The sequence below is a fragment of the Eumetopias jubatus genome, unplaced genomic scaffold (assembly GCF_037043125.1).
Source record: "Eumetopias jubatus isolate StellerSeaLion01/CBP00866 unplaced genomic scaffold, mEumJub1_p1.0 scaffold_17, whole genome shotgun sequence".
Classification (NCBI taxonomy): domain Eukaryota; kingdom Metazoa; phylum Chordata; class Mammalia; order Carnivora; family Otariidae; genus Eumetopias; species Eumetopias jubatus.
In genome coordinates this window covers 28,048,309-28,065,975 of record NW_028274823.1, presented here as the reverse complement: position 1 = coordinate 28,065,975, position 17,667 = coordinate 28,048,309, and the positions used below count along the sequence as shown (strand labels likewise).

Genomic DNA, 17,667 nt, shown 5'->3' with positions numbered 1-17,667 from the left:
GTCATATGTCTGTAAGAGTTTGGTATTAAGTACATGTTGTAGTCATTGTGGAGATAAGGGGAGCCGATGTCCTTTTTTTTAAAATATAACCTTTTGGTTTACCATGTTTCCAATTTTTTTGAAGATTTTTTTATTTTAGAGATAGAGGGAGAGAGAGAGAGTTGGGGCGGGGAGAAGCAGAGGGAGAGGGACAAGCAGACTCCCCACTGAGCGTGGAGCCCGACGACTGGAGGCTCAATCGCACTACCCCGAGATCATGACCTGAGCAGAAACCAAGAGTCAGACGCTTAACTGATGAGCCACCCAGGCGCCCCTCCAATTTTTAAATAGTTCTTGTAAGGGGAGAAGAAGCTAATATAAGCCCCTCCTTACCAAAGACTTGATGCTTAGTCTGAGATATTTCCAAAGAAGAAGGGCCTATGTTATAGTAACTCAACGCTGTGTAAACAGTGTTGCCCATTTGGTGAGCAATGGCTGCTCATCCCCACAAAACAGAATGGCAGAGCTTACTGCAGAGAGTATCCTTTTAGATGCAGACAATCTTTGTAGTTGAAACTTTCCAGGCCTTAACAGACAATTCTCATCAGCTTCCATCCTCCATAGCCCCAGGAATGCACTGCCCAAAACACCAATGCCAGACAGACATATCATATAAAGGAACGTATCATATCTTCTTGCTGACTGACGACAACTACAAGTTAATAACTGTGCCAGAGGCTCGCACAAAGTATCTCAAACCTTCCTCTTTTCTACTGCCCTCTATGTGACACCTTAAAAAGAGACTTAACTACAGAAGTCACCTGCCCTAAACTACACTCATCTCTTTTCAAAGGGAGAAACACAGTGGTCATAAGTGGCAAGGGAGGTAACATACATATTTTTTTAAAGATTTTATTTATTTGACAGAGAGAGAGACAGTGAGAGAGGGAACACAATAGGGGGAGTGGGAGAGGGAGAAGCAGGCTTCCCGCAGAGCAGGGAGCCTGATGCACGGCTCGATCCTAGGACCCTGGGATCATGACCTGAGCTGAAGGCAGACGCTTAACCAACTGAGCCACCCAGGCGCCCCGGGAGGTAACATATATTAAGGGCCTGCTAGATGCTAAGCATTATGTAAAGCACTTAAAGTACATTATTCTCATCAAATCCCCTTAACTATCCAGTGAAAAAGGTATTACTGGTCCCAATTTACAGATGACCAAATTGAAACTCAGAAAGGTTAAATAAGTTACTCAAAGCCACATAGCTAGTTGGAGCTAAACTGCATTAAGGGCAACATATTGGGAAGAAGGTCCATGAACTCCCCCTGCCAAGGTCTATACAACTGTACTGGTTCCTCCTAAATTTAAATTAAAGAAACATTTGTTGAGGGTGGGGGAGCTAGCTATCTAGGGTCAACACATATATTTGCTACCGAAACCGTAACTTTAGTCAGAACTCCACTGATCAGGCCCTCATATATCAAAGTGGCCAATGAAAAAAATCCTGTAAGTTCAAGTGCATCTCTCTCATAAGAATATGAGGATTTAAAAAAAAAAAATATGAGGATTTCACCCCACTGACCTGGGACACTTTAACCTGCACACTCTCAAAAACAAGAGGTGAAAAGGAAGGACTTGAACAAGTATTTATACACCCATGCTCATAGCAGCATTATTCACAATAGTCAAAAGGTAGAAGCAACCCAATATCCAATAAACAAAATGCAGTATATACAAACAATGGAATAATATTCAGCCTGAAAAAGGAAGGAAATTCTGACACATGCTACAACATGGAAGAACCCTGAAGACAGTATGCGAAGTAGAAAAAGTCACAAAAAGACAAATCCTGAATGATTCAACTTATATGACTAGAGTAGTTAATTCACAGAGACAGAAAGCAGAATGGTGGTGGCCAGGAGCAGGGAGAAGGAGAAATGTAGAGTTCCGTTTATTGGGTACAGAGAGTTTCAGTTTGGGAAGATGAAAAAATTCTGGAGATGGAAGGTGGAAATATTTACAACAATGATGCGAATATACTTAATGCCACTGAACTGTACATTTAAAAATGGTTAAATTTGGGGCACCTGGGTGGCTCAGTCAGTTAAGCCACTGCCTTCGGCTCAGGTCATGATCTTGGAGTCCCAGGATCAAGTCCCGCATCCGGCTCCCTGCTCAGTGGGGAGTCTACTTCTCCCTCTGACCCTACCCCCTCTCGTGCTCTCTCTCTCACTTTCTCTCAAATAAATAAATAAAATCTTAAAAAAAAAAGGTTAAATTTTATGTATGTTTTACCCATTAAAAACAAACAAGAGGTCAATATTTTTCTTTCTACCAACACTAGCATGAGCCCCACAAACATCCATCCTGACATTCTATAACCTCAGTGTAAGTGATCACGGTCCACACAGCATGGAGCACACGGCCGAGCACACGAAGATGTTTCCTCTTTGACGGGTTAGAGCAAAGGAGCCAGATATATTCAATCAACAGAGAGCCACGGACTCTTGGGCAGGAATGCAAATTAAAAATGAATCCTGAGTAGCCTTCAAGACAACACTACGGCAGTCTTCAGAATAATAATCAAAGTTCACAATCAAAGCCACCAATGCACTTAAGTACCAACAACAGTGTAGGAAATCCTTAGGGATCCTGGACTAGACTCCTAATCTTTGCTAACTCTCTTAAATGAGGCTCCAGCTACCTGGCTCCAAATACTCTTAACCTACACTGAGTGAAAAATAGAGAAGCTATGTCAGTGAGATATTTGAGCTATTATATTACACATGCAATATGATTAAGTTGTAGGGAAGTGGGTGCTCCATACACACTTGTTTCTTCATGGGAAAGTCTACCAGGCACTTTGAATATTTTGTTTCTGGGCTCTTTTTCAGGAACTACAAATTGGCTGCAACTGCTGCCTCTTTTGACTCTACCAGAGGCACCAGTCAGTCTCACACTTAGCTTTGGCCCAACCTCCTTCCCTTGGGGAGTCTTGCACATCAAGTATGGCAACAGTGCATAGAAGTTCTGACTTCCGTATGCAGATACATGTGGAATATAAGATAGCATGCAGGTTCTGGGAAGCTGAACCAGGAATAGGCATCTTGATGGTTCCCTGAGTCCCAAGTGAATTCCCAGAGGCAGAAGCAGCTGATCTATTTCTCAAATGGGAAGTTTGGTGCCATCCACCTAAGAATCCTGCCACCTCACACGGGTCTCCCTCACCCCGTAAGGAACCTTGTCTGCAGAGCTGTCCCTAACATCAATGTACCCCACATAATAAGGACTTCCCAGATTTTTTCCTAAACTGCTTTGAATTCAAGGAGAGAGTAGCAGCAAATTGTGTTGCATGTAGAAGAGTAGAATGAATAATGGATATGGGAACTTCTCCAGGACTAAAACCTGTCCCCGACACTGAGGTAAACCAGGTGCAGAAAAGAACAAGCCAACTACAGGAAGACACAATTAAGTGGTAGCTCAGATGCCTGCCTCAGAGAAGCAAAAGGAAGGTTTAATTATAAAACCAAGTAAATGACATTTAAATAATATTAAAAACAGGAAGGAGACAGGGAGCCTCTAGCAGAGCACAAATAAATTGTCTCCAAAGAATCAGGTCAGAGAGAGCTGTCTGTTTGAATATACTATAAAGAAAAAGAGAAAGAAAGCAAAGACAAGACTCAACCAGGCCCTATTTTGTGGCCTGGCATGGAGCTAGGATGAGATGCCACAGATCCCAATCAAAATGCGCTCATTTGGGGAAATGGGTAATTTCACAGTGACTGATAGAAGAGAAATATTAGCATCTCACTTGCTTAGAAGACAGGCAGAGGAACTCCAAGGACAGGCTAGAAATAGCACTAGTGTAACAAGCCAACGCCTTCCAAACCCCAGAGGCACTAGAAACTCTAGCCAATTCCAGCATCTCTGGACAAAAATCACCAATGACCCAGGGACACTGCCAACAATCAGCAGGCTGACTGTCAATCAGCAAAGTGGTGCAGGAGGACTGAGAAGCCAACACCTACCAGCAGAATATTTTTTTTAAAGATTTATTTATTTGAGAGAGCAAGAATGAGAGAGAGAGAGAGAGAGAGAGCACATGAGAGGGGGGATGGTCAGAGGGAGAAGCAGGCTCCCCGCTGAGCAGGGAGCCCGATGCGGGACTCGATCCCGGGACTCCAGGATCATGACCTGAGCCAAAGGCAGTCGCTTAACCGACTGAGCCACCTAGGCGCCCCCCAGTAAAATAATTTTAAAGCACATAGGTAGCTTCTCAGAACATAGGCATCTGTCTGGCTGCAAACACAAGCACCTGACTTGAAGAGGCCAAGGAATCAAACAAGAAAATGAAATGGCTTTGGTTGTGTGCTATGAGCCTCTCCAGGTCAATACCACACAAAAGTTAGTACATCTGATGGGAGGATTCTGGGAAGACAGCAGAGTAGAAAGCACCAGGTATCTTTCTCCCTACCTAGACAATCATATTGGAGTGACAGAATCTGTCTGATGTTAACTATTTTGGAACTGTGAAGTCTGATAAAGGTTTTCAACTTCCAGGGGAAGACTTGGATGGTAAATTTTGGTTAATTTCAGTCAATTTCAGCTCTTAGCACAGTAGCAGCTATGCATCCCCCCCCAACCCCCTCAGCCAGGAGGCAAGCAGCATGCACACAGCTTGTAGGAGGTAAGGTGGGCAAAAAGGAGCCTGTCCCCCAAATACTGGGGGACTGTGCTTGGATAGCTGATTCCTATCATAGATGCAAAGAAGACAGATACAAAGAAGATAGAGATGCAAAGAAGCAAGCTACCATTGTTGCTGCACCTCCTCTCACTGAGGCAAACCCATCCCCATCCAAGTAAGTTATATCCATGAGATTTAAAGGGTCAGGTATGGAGCACCCGGGTGGCTCAGCTGGTTAAACCTTCAGCTCAGGTCATGATCTCAGGGTCTCAGGATCAAGCCCCACAGCAGGCTCCCTGCTCAGTGGGGAGTCTGCTTCTCTCTCCCCCCTCTTGTGCTCATGCTCTCTCTCAAAAAAATCAATAAAATCTTTAAAAAATAAAGGGCCCTCTTTTCTCCACCTTTATTTTTTTGTCTTTTTCCCTTTGGGAGGCAGACATTTAAGACTAGAACATTCAAAAACAATTGCATAGGGGCACCTGGGTGGCTCAGTCAGTTAAGTATCTAACTCTTTTTTTTTTAAGATTTTATTTATTTATTTGACAGAGAGAGAGACACAGCGAGAGAGGGAACACAAGCAGGGGGAGCGGGAGAGGGAGAAGCAGGCTTCCCAAGGAGCAGGGAGCCTGATGCGGGGCTCGATCCCAGGACCCTGGGATCATGACCTGAGCCGAAGGCAGACGCTTAACGACTGAGCCACCCAGGCACCCCTACCTTAAGTATCTAATTGATCTCAGCTCAGGTCTTGATCTCAGGGTCATGAGTTCAAGCCCCATGTTGCGGCTCCTTAAAAAAAAAAAAACAAAAATCAATTGCATATACAGGGAAAATTAGAAAGTGATTGCACATGCCCAAGAAAAGGTTCAGAAGAGAGCAAAGAAGACACTAAGTTTACACTCAGGCTGAACATGGGCAGAGACAGCCTACAACAATCAAAAAAACAATAAAACAAAAATATTAACCCCCCCCCAAAAAAAGCAAACTCTGAGGAAGAGAGAATCTGATTTTTTGAACCTGAGAACATTAAGTGAAATAAGCCAGTCGTAAAAAGACAAATACTATATAATTTCACTCATTTGGGGTGTTTAGTGTCAAAATCATAAAGACAGAAAGTGGAACATGGCTTGCCAGAGGCTGGCAAAGGGAGGAATGGGGAGTTCTTGTTTAGTAGGTGAAGAGTTTTTGCTTTACAAGATGAAGAGAGTTATGGGGAGAGATGGTGGTGATGGCTGCACACAATGTGATAAATATTTAATACCAGTGAACTATACTCTTAAAAACAGTTAAGATGGTAAATATTATGTGTATTTTACCACAAAAAAAAAAAAAAATCAGTACATCAACAGGCTGCATTGCCTAAAGGCTCCACAACCCTCTAGATGAATTGGAAAAAAGAACAAACTCTTTCTTGAAATGGAAGTTAGGTTCTGTGTTACATTTTCCTTGCTGTTGATATACTGCTTAAAAGGGAAAATAAGGTTCTCAACTATCTCCAATTCTCTGTTTACTTGGGGACACTGCAATTCTCACAGTTACCACCCACCCTCTTCTTTATCATGAAAATGAGGCCTTATGTGAAAGTTCCCATATGGAACTCAGACTCTGGGAAATGCAGGATCCCATACACCTTATTCCTGTGCAGCTGCCTCTAGCCATGCTCAGAAGTCAGTGCCTTCTAGGGTCCTATACCACCTACTTATTTTTTCCAACACTGCCCAGGTGAGAGAGAACCAAAACTGTCACCCTTTAAGAAATCTAATAGTCAGTGAGACCACGTTTCAGTGGAGGCATGTGATATAGAATCAAGAACTTTACTTCCTGCCAAAATGTGAGAAAAACAATTAATAAACCTGTCCTGCTCACTGGAGATCCAGGGAACAATGACACCTCATGAAACTAAATATGTTCCTTTAGAACTAGTACAGGCGGAACAACAAAAGCACAGCTACTCCTTCCTCTGTCTCTGTTAGTTGACAAGATGCTAATGGGCCTATGAGAGTTGACATTTCTCCGGATAGGAAGTGACTTCATGTGCAGAGAAAAGAACAGAGATTTCTCACTCTTTTCAGGGGCTTTTTGGTGGGAATCTTTTTCTCCCTCTAACAGGCTAAACCTGTTAGAAATTCTTATCTTTTGCTTCTGCCAAGTTTCTGAGGGGATGAAAGAAAGAGTCAAAATAGTATAAATTTTAGACTTAGCCAAATGTGGTGATTTGGAGGAAAAAAGAGTCTTCTGGCATTCTTTTTCAGTCCTAGGGCTTTCTACACTGCTGTACAGAATCTTTCATAACAAAATTATGGAAACAGAAAAATGCCTTCTAATGACCCTGTATTAAAACATTCTGAGAGAAACTGATTATCCACAGAAGAAAGAAGCCTCCATCTTTTTGCACATGGAAGCTAGAGCAGTCTTAATTAGGCACATCAAGCCTAGAATACATCTTGTAACATATTCCCCTACATCAGAGAAAATTTGGGGGAAAGAGGAAGAACAATTTAAAAAGCAATTTTAAAAACAAAATAGCAACAGCAGCTGCCGAAATTCCTCTCCCTATCTACCCTAGCTGTTTACTGTTGTGTCCTTCCCTCCTCCCTCTACCTTCTTCAAAACTAAAAGAAGCAGCATTGTAGAGTTATATAAGATGTCACCACTGGAGGAAGCTGGGTGAAGGGTGCGAGAACTTGCTATACTATTTTTGCAACTTCCTGTGAGTCTATAATTATATCAAAATTGAAAGTTTAAAAATGAAACTAAACAACAAAAAAAGCTGACAATTAAAAGTTCAAAGAATAGTTTCCCTAAATCAGGACAGCTTGACCGCCAAGCTGTCAAAGCTATACTTACACAAGAACACACAGGTCAGGGGCGTCTGGGGGGCTCAGTCGTTAAGCGTCTGCCTTCAGCTCAGGTCATGATCCCAGAGTCCTGGGATCGAGCCCCACATCGGGCTCCAGCCCCACATCAGGCTCCCTGCTCCGCGGGAAGCCTGCTTCTCCCTCTCCCACTCCCCCTGCTTGTGTTCCCTCTCTCACTGTGTCTTTCTCTGTCAAATAAATAAATAAAATCTTAAAAAAAAAAAAAGAACACACAGGTCAATCTATGGTTCAGGTCAGTCTTTCCCTTGAAAATTTTCAGTCCTGTCTGACAACACTACAATATAACAAGCTTCCAATGAAAGCCTCTCAACTCCCAGTCTCAAGGTATACCTAACCATGAAGTCACAGGCTTCTTCTGCTAGTGATGAGAAAGCCAGCTGGATCCACAAAGCTGTGACACTCTCTGGATTTTTCCATTTTTCCCAGTAGGTATCTAAAAGGTCAGGCCTTGTACGATTTCTTTTTCACAAAGCTGTGAATGCTTTGGATGCTATTTAGCACAGTGAAGCTGAACAGATTGTTTTGGGGGCTTTGGGAGTCTTTCTTCCTGCAGGGAGGCAAATGTTGCCTAGTGATCTGCGTCTGAGCATAGGAGTCAGGAACTCTAAGTTCTAATCATGACTCTGTTTAGTATCTGGTTCCATGATCCTTAGCAAGGCACTTACCCTCCTATACCTCCACTCCCTTCCCCAACAAATGGTGATAAAAATAATGACTTATCACCCAGGGATGTGGCAAAGTGAAAAGGTAAGAAGGACGTTGATCCATAGATAAATGTCGAATATAAAATGTCAGTATAAATCTGCCTTTAAATCGACCCATGTTTTCAGACTGTGGAAAGCTACACTATTTAAATGCAGGCTGCTTTCCAGTGCCCCTTCTGCCTGCAGTGGAAGTAAAATAAGCTGACTCCATGAAGCTCTGTTCAGGTCTTTTCCTCTCTAACAACTACAAGCTTCTCTCTAAACATTCTGCTCATTCTTTGGTTAATGGCTTGGAAACCATCAAAGTTTCCATTTTTACTTAGTTAAAAGCAATCCATGTATCTGTAGGTAAGGACGAAACAGACAAAGGGAAGAGAAATCACCTGCCACTCCCTTTCACATCAATAGTTCAAATAGGGGCGCCTGGGGGGCTCAGCCAGTTAAGCATCTGCCTTCGGCTGGGATCATGATCTCTCAAATAAATAAATAAAATCTTAAAAAAAAAATTTCAAATAAAAAGGTGATAAAGTCAGCTCAACAGAAACATCACAAACATCCTCCTGGGTTCTATCATTATTGTTGTTGTTGTTATCATTGTTACTGTTTTGAGGCCCAAACACAGCACTGTGCTGCTTTAAGAGAATGTTGATTCATCAATGATAGAAATTCTACATGTCCAGCTATCCATTTATTCATTCAAATGTTTTCCAAACCCCTGTTATAAGCTAAGTAGTGTGCTGAAGATAGAGCAATGATAAAAACAAAGGCCTTGCCCTACAAAAACTTTTTTAAGAGGAAAGAAAGATATTTAAATAAATCATTATGCAGACATATGCACACATAGCAAAACAGTGCAATGTGCTAAAATAGAAACCCAAAGTGCCATAGGAAGACACAGGAAATAAAAGTGACCAATGTGCTCCTTATCCCAAAGAAGTTCAGAGAGGAGACTGTGAAGCTAAAATTCCCAGGAGGAAGACAGTATGATCAGTAAATAAATAAAAAATATTAACACAGATAGTAAGACGTTCTGTGAAAACAGAAATAATTGAGAGGCCATGGAACCTAAAATTAAGACAGGGATTCTTTTTTTTTTTTTTTAAGATTTTATTTTATTTATTTATTTGACAGCGAGAGAGGGAAAACAAGCAGGGGGAGTGGGAGAGAGAGAAGCAGGCTTCCTGCTGAGCAGGGAGCACAATGCCGGCTGATCCCAGGACCCTGGGATCATGACCTGTGCCAAAGGCAGACGCTCAACGACTGAGCCACCAAGGCGCCCCAAGACAGGGATTCTTAACATAGGATCACGGATGGCTTCAGAGGGTCCATGAACTCTCTGAAATTATATGCAAAATATGTATATGCAAATGGACGTTTTTCTGAACACAAAGATCTTATCTTCCATTATATTCTCAAAGGTAAAGACCTATTTCCTAGGATCTTATCCTAAAACCCAGTCTTCTATCTCTATAGAGGATAGTTTTAAGACCTAATCTTTTATCCAAAATAGGAGATCCGGGTAGCCTAGAGGTCAGAGAAGAGCTTTTAAATTTTCCATAACTTGGTGAAAAACAGTAATTGCTAAAAAGAGGGCAATGAGAGAGTCAGGCCTTCTTCCTTTCCCTATTTTAGTTGAAGTTAGCCTATATATATTTCCCCAAATACTCAGATACTATGGTGACAGGCATCATATAAACAAACAACGGCAGCAAGGAGAAGGTCAGGGCTTGTATCTGTAAAAGCAACAGAGCAGGCAGGATTAAACCCCCAACTAATACAGCTGCCTCACCCTCGTCCCCAAGACCACGCCTGGGATTTCCATACGGGAATTCGTAGGGGGACCTCTGGTTACCTCCCCAGTAACAAAGAGGGACTGCAGTCAAACAGCACAAGAATAAAAATCACCATTCGAAGTGCAGTGATACTATACGCCCACATTCCAAACAACAAAAGGCATATGGGTCCTAGCCAACTGCTTCCTTAGACACCCAACGGCTTCTGTGTGTCCAATCTAACAACACATGCCTTACCAGTTTTATTTATAAATAAAATTCAATTAAAGTTCTCAGCATAGTATGGGCATCTATACACATAAGCATATTTACCATGGTGAGGTTCATACACCTCCAGCAAATCCTTAAGTCTAGAAGGCAAAGAAAGAGTAAAAACATGGGCATACCAACATATGAGGGATACTGCCAGCCAAGGAGTGGGTGGATCCACCATAACCACATTTATATTCACTGATTGCAATATTATACGTTATTATGGGCTCTGATGCATCAGATGTAGTATAGTATTTAGCAACTTTCCTTAACACCTGCTGCTCGGCATCTCACTGTGTATGAATACAGGGAACCAGGGTTCCAGGAGGCTGACCCAGTCTATATAGGAAAAGGACCTAACCTCACTTGGCAGGGAACTCTAGTACAAATGCCTATGCCCCAGGAACAAGAAGTCATCCCAGCATCACTAAGAATTCTCATATACATCTCCTCTCTACCCATCAAGGCTTAGGATGCCAGTCAATCAGTCATGAAATAGCACATAATTACAAACAGAGCTGCACATGACAGAAAGTACTAAAAGACATAAAGTCAACTGACCAACACAGGATAAAAATGGTCTCCTGCCTCACAATTTCCTAGCCAGAATGGGGAAGTGCTAAGATCAAGAAAAAATAAATACAGAAGACATTTTTGACCTCTTTAAAAGATAACTGACTCTTTAAACAAAAATGATGGCCATGTATTTTGGGGTTTTAACATACGTACCAGTAGGATATATGACAACAGCAGCACAAAGGACAGGCTCAAAGTGGAGGAAGGAGAGGAAGGGAAAGCCCTGGGCCCCGGGGAGACAGACCAGGGTAAATGGTAAAAGGCAACGCAACAGAACGAGGAAGAGGACCACCGCTGACGAGGATGGGAGAAAGCCAGACAGAGCCCAGGGACCAGAGACAGAATGGCTAGGATGGAAAGGAAAGAAAAGAGAATACAAGAAAAAATCAAACCAGAAGAGAATCAAAAGCAGGCAGAAACAACTATGACCGCCAACTCGTTAGGACTACAATGGGTAACTTCATCCCGGTTATAGACATAAACCATTTGTACTTGGTATCAAGTCCTACAACTATTAACAAACATCCACAGATTTGTTTGTTTCTTTTTAAGATTTTATTTATTTATTTGACAGAGTGACACATTTGACACAGTGAAGGGGGGGAACACAAGCAGGGGGAGTGGGAGAGGGAGATGCAGGCTTCCTGCGGAGGAGGGAGCCCGATGCGGGGCTCGATCCCAGATCATGACCTGAGCTGAGAGCAGACGCTTAAAAACTGAGCCACCCAGGCGCCCCCATCCACAGATTTGTATCATTTTTGTGTTTTCTCTTTAATCCTAAATTTTTAGAACCTAACAATCATATAACTATTCATAGACAACCACAATAGTCCTGTATATTAATAAGAACTCTTCCTACTTAGGAAATTCTACTAACTTTAGTCATTTCAATCTCTTCTGATCTCTTTAGCTATTCTGACATCCCCTCAATCTCAAACTCTCACACAATCACACTCTTCTCCTAAAATACCAAAGCGCCACTATTGCCACTTAGTGTTATTCTGTTTCACCCTTCACCATCATAGGCAGTAACTGCAAAGAACCTGCTAATCCATTAATTAAAGATCTCTACTTCCCATTATAGAGGACTAAATTTAGAAAGCCAAATTGGGTTGGGAGTAAACCATGTGTCACAACAAGTGAAATGAATTCCATGGAAGGGGGTGGGGTTAGTGGCCTGTTTCCTATGAAGCCTCTGACACTAACACACCCCCCTGTGCTGAGAATACACAGAAGCTCTTCCACGGGTGGGGCAACCATTCATCACTGTAATCATCTGAAGAAGACTTTATTGTACCATCAGGTCACCAAAGCCACAGGACCTATCAGCAAGCAAATGCCTCAGGGAGCATGTCTCCTGGCCTTCCTGAAACCTCCAATTTAGTTACACAAAAGAAAGGGGTGGCAAGCCAGCATTAATTGTACCCTTAAAGAAGAGCCACTTCCCGCCTGCAGGGGTAGCTGTGACTTTACTGGGTTACCGAATGGATACAAGCACAAAAGTAAACACTGTAATTTGCTGGTTTTGTCTCTGGCACAGGGGGAGTGGTACAAGCGACACTGTCTGTAAACAGCAATAATGCCAGATGTAACACAAAGAACAGGATTCCCCCCCATCTCTCCACCCCCTCCCCACCCCCTCTCCCTATGACATTCCTCCAGAGATTACTCATCTTGAGGAAACACACAGAAGCCTCCCTATAGTCCATATGCTGCTACCACATGGAACTGAGGGAGAATCCAAGTTTGTACTGATTCCTCCTACCTCACTCTTATTCAAAGCAAGAATCATTCGAGCTCAAGATATATTCAATTGTTTTCTACCATCTGACAAAAACATACAGGGAGAAGAAATTTGAGAGGAAGTATGGAATAGATGTATGCCATGCCTACGTCTGAATAAGAATAAGGCTGAAATGACAAAAAGTGTAAATGAAAACAGAAGCATCCTAAACACACTAAAAACTTTAAAAAAAAATTCATCTGTGCCTAGGCCTAGGGGCTCATAAAAGATCTAGGAAAAGAAGATGAATTCAAAAGAGAAACTTACCTGACCAGAGTTCCCGCCACGTGTAATGCAAGCGTACTCTACACTTCTTCTGGTAGCAAAGTAGTTTATGTACTACCTGAATGCAGCGTCTGTAACAGAGAAAAACAGAGGTAAGCCTAAAAGTATGACGCAACTCACCACGGATACCCTTTTCTTTAGCAAGGCAGCTTTGCTAAGGCCACTAAAGATGCTGGAGATGAATTTGTACACATGTAAAAGAAAGAAACTTCAACTTTCTGGTGCATAAATTGCCCCTCCACACACACACACACACACACACACACACACACACACACACAGAATGCTTGTGCTAATTCCCTTTATCACTAGGAAAACAGGGCTATAATCGCATACAGGTCAGCAGTTGATTAGGTATTACAGATACTATTCCCTTGAGTATCTTTCCTCAGAGGAAAGCATACATCAGTGGACCAGAATTAGACTACTCCATTCAATGTGGCAAACATAGGATATCAAAATACAAAATTAAAGACCTTAAGTCTTCAGATCTTTTTTTTTTTAAAGATTTTATTTGAGAGAGAGTTGGAGGGAGGGCGGGGGAGGAGCAGAGGGAAAGGGACAAGTACACGCTGCACTGAGTGAGAAATACTACGCAGGGCTCGATCTCAAAACCCTGAGATCATGACCTGAGCCAAAATCAAGATTAGGACCTAGGTGCCCCTAGGTGCCCCTCTTCAGATCTATTTAAATTTGTTTTTGATTTAAATTAATTTTTAAAGTAAATTTTGGTTTAATTCATAATTAACTTAAATTTTATTTACATTAAAAGTTGGGGCACCTGAGTGGCTCAGTTGGTTAAGCATCTGCCTTCGGCTCAGGTCATGATCCCAGGGTCCTGGGATCAAGTCCCACATGGGGCTCCCTGCTCGGTGGGGAGTCTGCTTCTCCCTCTACTCCTCCCCCTGGCCTGTGTGCGTGCTCTCTCTCACACTCTCTCTCTCTCTCAAAAAAATAAAATCTTTAAAAAAATAAGTTAAATTAAAAATTCACTCTTCAGTTGCACTAGCCACATATCAAATGCTCAACTACCACATGTGGTTAGTGGCTACCATAATAGGACAGTACAACATATAGAACTTTCCTATCATCACAAAAACTTCTACTGGGTGGTACAATTCTAGATCACTGGAATATTCAACATTACTCACATCACAATAACAAATATGTTTGGGAGACTATTTCTAAATAAGCAGTTAATAGGTTGAGATGAAAGACTTTAAACATTATAAACCTGGGCACCTGGGTGGCTCAGTTGGTTAAGCGACTGCCTTTGGCTCAGGTCCCGAAGGATCGAGTCCCACATCGGGCTCCCTGCTCAGCAGGGAGTCTGCTTCTCCCTCTGACCCTCTTCCCTCTCATGCTCTCTCTCTCTCTCATGCTCTCTCTCTCAAATAAATAAAATCTTTAAAAAAATAAATAAAAAATAAACATTATAAACCTAAGAAAAAATATTTTTTCATCTCTGATTGGGAGAGGGTTTTGAAAGCATAAAAAGCCATGGAGGATAGTACAAAGTAGAATACAGATGAAATTTATTTCCTAAAAATGAGTATTTTGTGATTTTTAAAAAAATGATTACATTAAAGCCAAATCATATGGAAAATTACATTTGTAGCAAAAGACATAAAACCATTACTATGCTTAATGTATATATTTATACAAATTGATAAGAAAAAATAGCATCCCGAGGTGCCTGACTCAGTCATTAAGTGTCTGCCTTCGGCTCAGGTCATGATCCCAGGGTCCTGGGATCGAGCCCCGCATCGGGCTCTCTGTTCAGCAGGAAGCCTGCTTCTCCCTCTCCCACTCTCCCTGCTTGTGTTCTGCTCTCACTGTCTCTGTCAAATAAATAAATAAAATCTTTAAAAAAAAATTAACATCCCTAATAAGAAAGATGAGCAAAGGAAATAGTCAACAAATCCCCCAGCCCCCCAAAGGGGGAAAATATGGAAAGTTAACACTTTTCTACAATGTTCAACTTCACTTTAAATAGGCATATTAAAACAATATTGTTTTTATGTATCAAATTAATATAGATTTTAATGTTGACAAAGGTACAGCAAAATAGCCACTTACACCTTTATCAAGGAAAGTATTACTGGTACACAGCCCTTTTAGGAGGCAATTTGGCAATCTCTATCAATAGCCTTAATAACGTTTATACGCTTTGACCCACAAATACCACTCCAGAGAATTCAGCTTTACCCAGAATGCAAAAACTAAAATGCTTTAAACAAAAAGATGTTCACCATAATCTTATTTGTAATAAAAGAAAACTGGAGGGGTGCCTGCGTGGCTCAGTCATTAAGCGTCTGCCTTCGGCTCAGGTCATGAACCCAGGGTCCTGGGATCAAGTCCCGCATCGGCTCCCTACTGACCGGGAAGCCGCTTCTCCCTCTCCCACTCCCCCTGCTTGTATTCCCTCTCTCGCTGTGTCTCTCTCTGTCAAATAAATAAATAAAATCTATTTTAAAAATAGGGGTGCCTGGGTGGCTCAGTCGTTAAGCGTCTGCCTTCGGCTCAGGTCATGATCCCAGCATCCTAGGATCGAGCCCCACATCGGGCTCCCTGCTCCACGGGAAGCCTGCTTCTCCCTCTCCCCCTGCTTGTGTTCCCTCTCTCGCTGTCTCTGTAAAATAAATAAAATCTTTAAAAAAATAAATTAATTAAATAAATAAATAAATAAATAATAAAATGGGAAACAACTATGGAAATAACATCCAATGCTGAGAGAATAGCAAGTAAATCATTACACATACAGCAGTTCTCCCTTATCTGTGGGAGATACATTCCAATACACCCAGTAGACACCTAAAACTGTCAACAGTACCAAACCCTCTATGTTCTGTTTTTCTCCTATACATACATACCTATGATAAAGTTTAATTTATAAATTAGACACAGTAAGAGATTAACAATAACTAATAATACAATTGAGCAATTATAACAATATACTGCAATAAAAGTTATGTGAATGTGGTTTCTATCTCTCTAAAAGTATCTTATTATATTGTACTTAGCCTTCTTATGATCATGTGAGATGATAAAATGTCTATGTGGTGAGATGAAGTGAGCTGAATGATGTAGGCATTGTGACCTAGCGTTAGGCTACTACTGACCCATGGTATGCAGAAGGAGGATCATCTGCTTCCAAACCACGGAAAATGAAATGACGGATGAGGGGAGACTACTGTATGTTATGTACTAAATTATGTTCCTTCAAAATTCATATGTTGAAACCCTAACCCTAACTAGTGTGACTGTATTTAGATATAAGGCCTTTAAGAAAGTCATTAAAGGGGTGCCTGGCTGACTCAGTCAGAGGAGTGTGCAACTCTTGATCTTGGGGTCATGAGTTCAAGTCTCACACAGGGTGTAGAGATTAAATAAAAAAGAAAAAAAAAGTCATTAAAGTTAAATGAGGTCAAAAGGGTAGAGCCCTAATCTGATAGGACTGGCTTCCTCATAAGAAAGGAAGAGACACCAAGGATGCTTGCTCCTACACAGAGAGAAAAGGCCCTGTGAGGATACTGCGAGAAGGTGGCCATCTGTAAACCATGGAGAGAGGCCTCTGGGGAAACTAAAGGTGCTGGCACCTTGATTTTGGACTTCCAGCCTCCAGAACTATGAGAAAATAAACTTCCACTGTTAAGCCACCCAATCTGTGGTTTTTTTGTTATCGCAGCTCAAGCAGACTAAAACATAGATATATAATGAAACCCCATAAAGCTCTCTTTTTTTTTTAAGGCTTATTTATTTATTTTAGAGAGAGGGAGGCAGGGAGTGCACAAGCGGGGGCGGGCAGAAGAAGAGAAAGGGAAGCAGACTCCCTGCTGAGCAGGGAGCCCAACAGGACCCTGAAATCATGACCTGAGCCAAAACCAAATGTTGGACGCTTGGCCAAATGAGCCACCCAGGCAGGGCCCCATGAAGCTCTTAAAAAGTATACCATGAAGAATTTTTCACAACACAAGAAGGTATTTATGTTACAATGGAAAGTGAAAAAACAGCATGCAAAATTAGATACGTTTAAATGTATGATAATGGGGGCGCCTGGGTGGCTCAGATGGTTAAGCGTCTGCCTTCGGCTCAGGTCATGATCCCAGGGTTCTGGGATCAAGTCCCGCATTGGGCTCCCTGCTCCTTGGGAGACTGCTTCTCCCTCTGCTTCTCTCTCTCTCTCTCTCTCTCCCTCTGTCTCTCATGAATATATAAAATCTTTAAAAAAAATAAAATAAAATAAAAAATAAATGTATGATAATGGTCACAACCATATTCAAGTATTAAAAAAAGATTTAATTTTGATGTTAATTTGGATGGTACAATTATAGATGAATTCTATTCTTTCTCTTTTAATGTTTTCTCCAAATTTTCTACAACTCTATTTTTATAGCTAAGAAATTCACCATTTAAAACAAATTCATTTTTATTTTTTTAAAAGATTTTTATTTATTTATTTGTCAGAGAGAGAGAGCACAAGCGGGGGCGGGTGGCAGACAGAGGGAGAAGGAGAAGCAGGCTTCCAGCAGAGCAAGGAGCCCGATGCGGAACTTGATCCCAGGACTCTGGGATCATGACCTGAGCCGAAGGCAGATGCCTAACCAACTGAGCCACCCAGGCATCCCAAAACAAATTCATTTTTAAAAAATTTTAAAATCCTCAGGGCACCTGGGTGGCACAGTCAGTTAAACGTCTGACTCTTGGTTTCAGCTTGGGTCATGTTCTTGGGG

At 41.8% G+C, this 17,667-nt stretch overlaps 1 protein-coding gene across 3 annotated transcripts in view; it reads right to left on the bottom strand.

Annotated features, from left to right (window-relative positions):
- Window positions 1-17,667, bottom strand: part of ARMH3 (armadillo like helical domain containing 3) — a 181,497-nt gene that overhangs the window by 102,516 nt on the left and 61,314 nt on the right. For all 3 annotated transcript variants that reach the window (XM_028098685.1, XM_028098688.2, XM_088019783.1), the window contains one exon: window positions 12,917-13,005. In XM_028098685.1, coding sequence (XP_027954486.1) covers window positions 12,917-13,005 — 89 coding nt within the window. The remainder of the gene's footprint in view (window positions 1-12,916; window positions 13,006-17,667) is intronic.